General features: G+C 50.6%; 1 protein-coding gene across 1 annotated transcript; it reads right to left on the reverse strand.

The window, feature by feature from the left end:
• Positions 1 to 1,211: 1,211 nt before the first annotated feature.
• Positions 1,212 to 6,282, reverse strand: LOC102258399 (ret finger protein-like 4A). The gene is given in 3 exon segments (XM_005882457.2): positions 1,212 to 1,930; positions 4,969 to 5,284; positions 5,286 to 6,282. Coding segments are annotated over 3 exon segments (921 nt in total). The 5' UTR covers positions 5,361 to 6,282; the 3' UTR covers positions 1,212 to 1,400.
• Between the last annotated feature and the right edge of the window lie 3,816 nt (positions 6,283 to 10,098).

Here is a 10,098-nt window from a genome sequence, read left to right on the forward strand (position 1 = left end):
TGATTTTTTACAGAGAGGAAGGGAGAGGGATAGAGAGTTAGAAACATCGATGATAGAGAAACATCGATCAGCTGCCTCTTGCATACCCCCAACTGGGGATGTGCCCGCAACCAAGGTACATGCCCTTGGCCGGAATCGAACCCTTGGGACCCTTGAGTCCGCAGGCCGACGCTCTATCCACTGAGCCAAACCAGTCAGGGCTCCACCCTGAATTTTTAAAAAACATATGTTTATTGATTACAGAGAGGGAGGGAGAGAGAGAAACATCAATGATGAGAGGGAAGCATGGATCAGCTGCCTCCTGCACGCCTCCTACTGGGGATCGAGTCCACAACCTGGGCATGTGCCCTGACCAGGAATCGAACCCCGGACTTCCTGGTTCGTGGGTAGATGCTCACCCACTGAGCCATACGAGCCAGGCTCCGTGTGTGTGGTTTGTTTTTATTTTTTAAAAATATATTTTATTGATTTTTTACAGAGAGGAAGGGAGAGGGATAGTGAGTTAGAAACATCCATGAGAGAGAAACATCAACCAGCTGCCTCCTGCACACCCCCTACTGGGGATGTGCCCGAAACCAAGGTACATGCCCTTGACCGGAATCGAACCCAGGACCCTTCAGTCCGCAGGCCTACGCTCTATCCACTCAGCCAAACCGGTTAGGGCCGTGTGTGTGTTTATAATATATTTTATTGTTTTTTTACAGGGAGGAGGGGAGAGGGATGGAGAGTTAGAAACATTGATGAGAGAGAAACATTGATCAGCTGCCTCCTGCACACTCCCTACTGGGGATGCGCCTGCAACCAAGGTACATGCCCTTGACCAGACTCGAACCTGGGACCCTTCAGTCCGCAGGCCGATGCTCCATCCACTGAGCCAAACCGGTCAGGGCAGGGTCGTGTGTGTTTTAATCCACACCCCAGGATTTGCATTATTTATTTATCCTTTCATAGAGAGGGCAAGAAAAATCAGATGCCTTCCTGATGGGTCCCCACTAGGGATCGAACAGGGCGCGGGGGTACAGGAGGGCACGCAACCACCTGGGTAACTGGAGGGGCCCCACCCCTGTGTTGTACCTGTTCACAGGGGGCTGGTTCCTACATTAGAGAGAAAACCCATGAGCCCGTTGGGCCACATCCAGCGTTTTATTTCTTCTCTAACCTCCTCTCCACACCAACTTCAAAGAAAAAAGCGAAGCGTTTGGCCCCGGATCTGCAAATTCAGAACACGTTTATTAGCTAATCAGATACGCAGTCCCAAACGGCACCACCGGAACCACACCGCACCGGGAGGCCCGTTTCCCGCCGACGTGACTCATTTCCGCTCGGCCTTCAGGGACTCAGCGCGCAGGTAGCCCGTGTCCGTGTCCCGGAGGCCCCCCCCCCCCAAGCCCGGCGGGGACTCAGGGACAGAGGGCCAGCCAGCTCTCAGCATCCCCTGTGCAATCCGCAGGCCCGAAAAAGGGGCGCAGGGGCTCCCCAGCCGAAGTGACGGGGAACGTGAACACGTGGGACCCATCGGCCACGTGGTAGAAGGAGAAGGTCCCCATCTCCACGTCCAGGAAGAGGCCCAGGCGGCGCAGGCGAGGCTGGACCATGAGCCCCAAGGGGGGCTCGGTGCCGGCGATGAACTGGTTCCCGTCCTTGCAGCTCACGGTCCAGAAGCCGAGCTCCGCGGACAGGACCACCTCGCCCTGCCGGGGCGCCGACTCCCTGCAGAGGCCCAGGCTCCACTGCCGGCTGCTCCCCACGTCCACCTCCCAGTAGTGGCGACCGGAGGTGAAGCGGGGAGAGCCCAGGACACAGGGGGAGTCGTTGAATCTCCCAGGGTGGGCTCGGCGCCCCTGTGGGAGACCCCCGATGCGGACCCGCTGCAGGTCCTCGGAGATGGTGAGGTAGTTGTGGGCGGTGTCCACGTCCAAGGTCATGTCCACTGTGGAGAGAGAAAGGATGGACTCAGCAGGTGCACGCCCTGGCCCCCCCCTTCCTGGCCACTGCCAAGGCCCCCACACCTTCCTGTCTGCAGTGGGCATTTTCCTGGGGAGACTTCCCTGGCCCCGGATTCAATAGAATTTTATCTACAGGAGGAATGATTATAATCGAGGAGCTAGTCTTTGTCCATCGTAGGTATTCTCTTGACATTAAGTGATTCAATTGAGTAAGGACTTTTCTTCTCTCTCTCTTCTTTAATATATATATATTGCTTTCAGGAAGGCAGAGGGAGAGAGAGATAGAAACATCAATGATGAGAGAGAATCATGGATGGGCAACTTCCTGCATGCCCCCTACAGGGGATGGAGCCTGCAACCCAGGAATTGAAACTGTGACCTCCTGATTCATAAGTTAACGCTCAACCACTGAGCCACACGGGCTGGGCTAAAAAAAATTTTTTTTTTATTGATTTCAGAGAGGAAGGGAGAGGGAGAGAGAGAAAGAAACATCAATGAGAGGGAATCACTGCCTCCTGCACGCCCCCTACTGGGGGACCAAGCCAGCAACCTGAGAATCTGCCCCGACTGGCAATCAAACCATGACCTCCATTCATAGGTTGATGCCCAACCACTGAGCCACCCGGGCTGGGTGGGACTTCTTTTCTCTTTAGTAAGGAATACACACGAAAAATAGACCACGAGTGCCATTTGTTCTCAAAATTATCATACAGCCCGGCAAGGGGCCCTGATCAATGATTCTCCCTCATCATGGATGTTTCTACCTCTCCTTTCCTCTCGGAAATCAATAAAAAAATTATCATGCAGATTATCACAAATTTCAAAGGATGGAAAATATTTTACTTCTTGCAGAATGATATTGACATTAAACATTAAAGCTTTCTCTGATCTCTTCTTTTAAAAAATATTTTTTACTGACTTCAGAAAGGAAAGGGAGCCGAACCGGTTTGGCTCAGTGGATAGAGCGTCGGCCTGCGGACTGAAGGGTCCCAGGTTCGATTCCGGTCAAGGGCATGTACCTTGGTTGCGGGCACATCCCCAGTGGGGGGCGTGCAGGAGGCAGCTGATTGATGTTTCTCTCTCATCGATGTTTCTAACTCTCTATCCCTCTCCCTGCTTCTCTGTAAAAAAATCAATAAAATATATTTTTTAAAAAAAGGAAAGGGAGAAAGAGATAGAAACATCCATGATGAGAGACAATCAGCCAATCATTGGTTGGCTGCCTTCAATCCCCAATGCCCCACACATGTGCCCTGACCGGGAATCAAACCTGGGACCCTTTAGTCTGCAGGCCGAGGCTCTATCCACTGAGGAACACTGGCCAGGGCTTACCCTGTCTTTATAAACACAGTTACCTTCCTCACTTGCTGTTGGTGACTAGGCCATGGCGCTTTACTGCAGTTACAACGAACAGGGAACAGGAGGTGCTCGGAGTCCTGACATTAGGATGTGTCAGAACCTCAGCAGCAACCTGGACCCAGACCCGATGGGGCGGCGGAAGGAGACTGAGTCTGCGGGGCTGGGCCTCCTGCTCCGACCCTCTGGCTGGGCAGGGAGAGCGGGCGTTCTTACAGGACCTGCGCAGGGAGCCCGAGCAGCCTCAGGCATGAACCCTGCCCCCCACAGACCAATGGCGTTTGTTGTTTGCTTTCTTTCCTTTTAAATGAAAAACAAACAAATGTTTTTATTGGTTTTTAGAGAGAGAAAAGGAGAGGGAGAGGTAGAGAATTAGCCATGAGAGAAACATGAATTGGCTGCCTCCTGCACGCCCCCTACTGGGGATTGATACCCCACACCCCTGTCTGGCGCACTGTTTTAATTTGGTGGATGGTGTTAATCCTCACCCCAGGATCTTTTTTCCATTGCTTTTTATTTATTTATTTTTAAATATATTTTATTGATTTTTCACAGAGAGGAAGGGAGAGAGATAGAGAGTTAGAAACATCGATGAGAGAGAAACATCGACCAGCTGCCTCCTGCACATCTCCCACTGGGGATGTGCCCGCAACCCAGGTACATGCCCTTGACCGGAATCGAACCCGGGACCTTTCAGTCCTCAGGCCGACGCTCTATCCACTGAGCCAAACCGGTTTCAGCTCCATTGCTTTTTAGAGTGCAAGCTAGGGAGGGAGTGGGGAAAGAGAGAGAGAGAGAGAGAGAGAGAGAGAGAGAGAGAGAGAGAGAAGCATTGATGTAGGTCGACTGACTGCCTTCAGAGGGGCTGGGACAGTGTTGGCGGAGGGAGCCCTCAGCCCAGGTGGGTGCCCTTGAAGGGAATCTGAATCCCCGCCCCTTGGGCTGGTGCTCCTCTCAGTGAGCCCCACCGGCTGGGGCTCTTTTTAAATGTTTGAATTAATTTATTTTTCATCGTAATCGAACTTGGGGACTGAAGGGTCCCCAGGCCGACGCTCTTTCCACTGAGCCAAACTGGCTATTACATGTTCACTGTAACTTAAAAGTAAATAGAAAAGATACTTAAAAAAATTTCCTTGCCCTGGCTGGTGTTGCTCAGTGGGTAGAGCGTCGGCCTGCGGACTGAAGGGTCCCGGGTTAGATTCTGGTCAAGGACACGTGCCCAGGTTACAGACTCGATCCTCAGTGGGGGGCGTGCAGGAGGCAGCCGATCCATGATTCTCATCATTGATGCTTCTCTCTCTCTCCCCCTCTCCCTTCCTCTCTGAAATCAATAAAAATATATTTTAAAAAATTTTCTTAAAAACACATGAACAATAACAAGACTCGGGTAGTACGTTGTCTGTAACATCCAGTCCACGAAAAATCAGGTTTCTGCCTGTGCCCATCTCCAGTGGGGCGACTGGGACTATTGGGGAGCCCAGGTCTAGGGCGATGCAGCGTTATATTTCCCTAAAAACCTACAGCCGGTTGTCATGTAGACTCGGGCTAGAGACACTGGGAAAGAATGAACATTCCAGGTGCGGCCGCCAGGGGAGGCCCGCCTGTCACGGGGCCTCTGAGAAACTGCCTTCCCTCAGGGTCGGGGCAGGGCGCCCAGAGGTCTCACCGTGGAACTTGCGAATCTTGGGGTCCATCTGCAGGACGGATGCCAGCTGGGGCTCCATCGCCTTGGCCTTGGCCGCCAGCCTGCCCAGCACTCTGTTGGGCTTGATGTCGGCCGTCTGAGAAACCTTGGAGCAGTTGAAGCACCGCACCCCCTCGCCGTCCGGCTCCTTGGGCAGGGCGCGCAGGCACCGGCGGCAGCAGATGTAGCCGCACTTGAGGTTCACGGGGTCCTCAAAGTACGTGAGGCAGACGGGGCAGCGGGCGGCTTCCTTAAAGTGCTGGGCCATGGCCGCCCCCTGGGGAGTAAGAGGGGCGGGGGCGGGCGCGGTGAGCTTCTCTTGAGGGAGAGGGACTCATGGGTCCCGGGACGCCTCCTCTTTCTAGGATAGACATTTGCAACCAGGACCGCTGGGTGAGGAGGATGCAATCGAAGGGCCAATAGAAATGGCTCCAAGCCCTGAACTTCTGAGGTGCAACACGCTGGTTGGGGTGGGGCTTAGCCACAGTGAAATGCGTGCAGCCTAAGATTTTGAAGACCAGAAGGAAAGAGAATGTGCACTCACTCCTGCACAGTCCCCCCCCAAATTGATTCCCTGTTAGAAGGATCTACACCTGCCTGTCAGGAGAAAATTAGCGTTTAATTTTTCTTTAGGCTTCCACGCTTCCCCATGTGTTGGGAATCGAACCCGAGTCCCTTGGGAGGGAGGGCAGCTGCTCTAACCACTAAGCCAACCAGCCGGACCTGGGTCGCTTTCCTTAGTCTTTGCTTATGGGGCTACTAGAACAGGAGTTTACAACGACAATTCCGGGTCCTCTGATAGATCCAGTGGGAAGTGCTGGCTGAGACCTGAAACCCTCCGCGTTTCCCCGCTGCCCCCGCCCCGCCCCCATGGGGGGGAAACCCACCGCGGAACCCAAGAGGCGGAGGAAGTCCGTGGGGGACACGCTTCGCACCGCCTCAGAGTCCGCCAAGCTCGGACCTGATGATCAAATTCTTACTCCCACCTGGTCCTGAACCGCCGAGTCCTGCCTACCGCTCCCATCAGAGGCCCCTGTCCCTCGGTGTCCACGCCATGCCTGGCCTTGAGTTGGCCCCAGACAGCACCTGCTGAATCGATAGATCCCTCCATTCCCAAGACCGTCTGTAGACATTTGAAAGTGAAAACGAAATCCCCTCAGATTGACTCACCTCTCAGACGCTAAGTCCCCTTCTGGCCTCTGGCTACTTCACTTGAAGGCTCAGCTGTGGAGTGAGGTCGACCAGCAAGCCGGCCGGTTTTATTGGGCAAGTAGCTCCTCCCACCTCACTCACTTCCTGTCCGTTACACCTAATTTCATCAGATGTTGATGAAAATAATGGGATTTTCTCAGGTCAGAGAAATTACCAGGGACAAAGGAAGTGACTGTATACAGAAGTTATTTTTAAACTAACATGAACAAAATATTGCCGTGTATTCATTCTACATTAGATCTTAAATATTATGTCTATCAATCCATTAGATTTAGGATTGAAATGAAAGACCGTCCTCATTATTAATCCTTCTAAAATGGCCTGGCTGGTTTGGCTCAGTGGATAGAGCGTCAGCCTGCGGACTGAAGAGTCCTGGGTTCGATTCCGGTCAAGGGCACATGCGGGGGTTTCCGGCTCCATCCCCAGTAGGGGGCGTGCAGGAGGCAGCCGATCCATGATTCTCTCTCATCATTGATGTTTCTATCTCCCTCTCCCTTCCTTTCTGAAATCAATAAAAATATAAAAAATAAAATAAAATGAATGAGACTAGGTGTTTTTTTTTGTTTGTGTGTGTTTTAGTTTTTTTGTTTTTGGTTTGTTTTTTTGGCTAGTTTTAAATGGCTTTAATTCAAAAAATTATATTTATTGTTGAGATATTACAAATGTCCCCTTTTGTTCTCCCACTGACTCCTTCAAGCCCTCCCCTGCCCCCTGAGGCCCTCACCACCCCATTCTCTGTGTCCATGGGTTACGAATACAAGTTCTTTGGTTAATCTCTTCCTACCCACCCACTCATTAAAAATGAGCCCTGCCCTAACTGGTTTGGCTCAGTGGATAGAGCGTCGGCCTGCAGAATGAATGGTCCCAGGTTCGGTTCTGGTCAAGGGCATGTACCTTGGTTTCGGGCACATCCCCAGTAGGGGGTGTGCAGGAGGCAGCTGGTCGATGTTTCTCTCTCATGGATGTTTCTAACTCTCTATCCCTCTCCCTTCCTCTCTGTAAAAAATCAGTGGAGAAAATATCCTCCAGTGAGGATCAGCAACAACAAAATAAAATGTTAATATTCTCAGTGTTTACATGTGAAAGGTCTTGAACATCTGAAACTGGAGAAAAGCTTGAATTGCTTTTCCTCTGATACAAGGTCCTCTCTTGGGAAATAAAAAATATTCTCTTTCAATAGTACAATCTAATCCTTTTGAATGTTGGTGACTCATTTGCCTAAAAAACATTTGGAATCAGCTCAGGTGGGCTCAGTTCCTCGGAGTATTGTTTCATACATCAAAGGCTGCAGATTCGATTCCAAGTTAGGGCACATACCTAGGTTTTGGGTTCAATCCCCAGTTGGGGCACATAAGGGGGCAACTGACCGATGTTTCTCTCTTTCTCTCTTCCTCTCTCTTTAAAAATCAATAAAAACATATCCTTGGGTGAGGATTTAAAAAACTTAAAAAAAATCATTGACATATCCGCCCCTCCCAAATGATTTTTAGAGAGCGTGGAGGGGAGGGAAGAAGGAAGAATTGAGAGAGAGAGAGAGAGAGAGAGAGAGAAAGAGAGATCTATATATGATTGGTAGTGCCTCTGTTGCCTTTGGGGTGCAAGATTGAACCTGCAACCCAGATATGTGCCCTTGGTTGGGAATTGAACCTGAGACCCATTGGTGCTCGGACCAATGCCCTAACCACTGAATCACACTGGCCATGGCTCATTGGTTGATTGTTGACCTATGAACTAGGAGGTCACCATTTGATTCCTGCTCAGGGCACCTGCCTGGGTTGTGGGTTGTGGATTTCCAGTGGGGGGTGTACAGGAGGCAGCCGATCCATGATTCTCTCTCATCATTGATGTTTCTATCTCTCTCTCCCTTCCTCTCTGAAATCAATAAAAATATATTGGAAAAAAAGAATTAACCAATGAAAGCATAAATAAGTAGAACAACAAATCAATGTTTCTCTCTCAATCAATCAATCAATAAAAAAATCTTGCTAAGAGTATCGATCTCATGTTCAGTGTTCCTACCTCAATTACCAAAAAAAAAAAAAAAGATTTGCAAATTCTAGCTTCTGCCCTTCCCACCCAGAGCTTGTTATGCAAGAATAGTCATTGAATAGTCATGAGTAGTCAGTCACTGACATCCTCCTCATGCACGAAGGCTGCGTTCTAGGTGCTGCTATGAGATGTACAAGATAACTTCTCAGCCCGACCCGTGTGGCTCAGTGGTTGGTCATGACCTATGAACCAGGAGGTCACAGTTCAATTCTCGGTCAGGGCACATGCCCGGGTTGTGGGCTCAGTCCCCAGTGTGGGGTTTGCAGCAGGCAGATGATCAATGATTCTCTCTCATCATTGATGTTTCTTTCTCTCCCTCTCCTTTCCTTTCCTCTCTAAAAAATATATATATTTTCTGTCGGGAAGCGTAGAGTATGGGGAAAGCAGACCCTCATGTTATGAGCAGAGTGGACCGTCGTTGGCGGTGGGAGAAGACTGTTCGCTGAAGCCCAGAGCTTACTGATGTCAGAGAGTGAGAATCTATTGGTAGTGCACGGGGATATGCCGGGGGAAGATCCTTCACACCTGAAACAAGCTGCAACAGTTTCACATCACCCCACCGAGCCTCATCAGTCAAGAGTCACGCTGGCCAATGGGAGGGGAGCGATTCCACAGCCAATCAAAGGGCAGGCACGGCCTTATAGTCTTGGCGCCCACAGATGCTTTCTGATGGGGACCAGCCTGGAGGACCAGCCGCCGGATTGGGTGAGGATGCCTTCTTTCGAGCCTTCCTTCCTCTCTCTCTCTCTCTCTCTCTCTCTCTCTCTCTCTCTCCTCTTCTCAGCACTTCCTGCAGGTCTAGAGTACATAAAGAACGAGGTAGTGGGCACCCAAAAGAACCAAGTCCTGCCCCTTCGTTGTGGGAAGGAAGCTCTAAGGGGAAACGCGTTTACATTCAAGCAGAGATGGTGCACCCAGCACTTCTCTTGAAACCTGTTTCCAATGCTGAACTGGGTGAGAGAACAGGACCGAGGCCTCCTAGTTTTTTCAAATGGAATCGGAGCCCTGGCCGGGTAGCTCAGATGCTAAGAGCGACCTCCCCATATGCCAAGGTTGCAGGTTTGATTCCCCGGCACATACAAGAACCAACCAATGAATGTATAAATAAGTGGAGCAACAAATCTCTCTCTCTCAAATCAATAAATTAAAAAAATAAATAAAATGAAACAAAATTGAATCAGAGACAGAGTTGGAAGACCTTGGGTAGCGGAACTAAGGAGAAATGATGAAGATCCCCAAAGCCAAAGTCTTAGACCTGGTTGGTCTCTCGGTTCTGATTGTGAGATTCACGGAACCTGGGGAGACAATGAAAACCAGGTCCGGGCGATTACGGAGGGCGGGGCAGGCGGGCAAACGGGAGGTTTGAGTGTGAGACTTGCCGTCTTGGTCATTGAGATGGATGATTGGCTTCCAGTTCCTAATCTTTCACCATCGGAAGTTCCAGTGGGCCCGCATTTTACCCCGAATCACATGTAAATGGCAATGTGGCTGCTGCCGGTCGGGCTTGGCTGCAGAAGTGGAAGGAGAGGGGGTGGGTCAGGTGCTGTGAGTTGTGAAGACCCAGGCAGGCTGTGCCCAGACCGTGCGTGAGTGGTTAGGGTGTTTCCAGGGGGTTGCCCACGTCTGGACCCTGCAGTGTGCGGGGCGGGTGTTAACCTGCTGCATCCGAAAGGGCTTCAGGGGACACGTGCACTGTGTTCAGGAGATTTCAGCTAGAAAAGCAAGGAGAGAGGAATGTTTAGAGAAAAGCCTTATGACACAAGCTTTTTAAATTGTGGTAGAATACCCATAAAACAAAGTTTCCTATTTTAACCGTTAAAATGTATTTATTTATTTATTTATTTATTTATT

This window comes from Myotis brandtii, unplaced genomic scaffold (genome assembly GCF_000412655.1).
Source record: "Myotis brandtii unplaced genomic scaffold, ASM41265v1 scaffold720, whole genome shotgun sequence".
In the NCBI taxonomy this organism is placed as follows: Eukaryota; Metazoa; Chordata; class Mammalia; order Chiroptera; family Vespertilionidae; genus Myotis; species Myotis brandtii.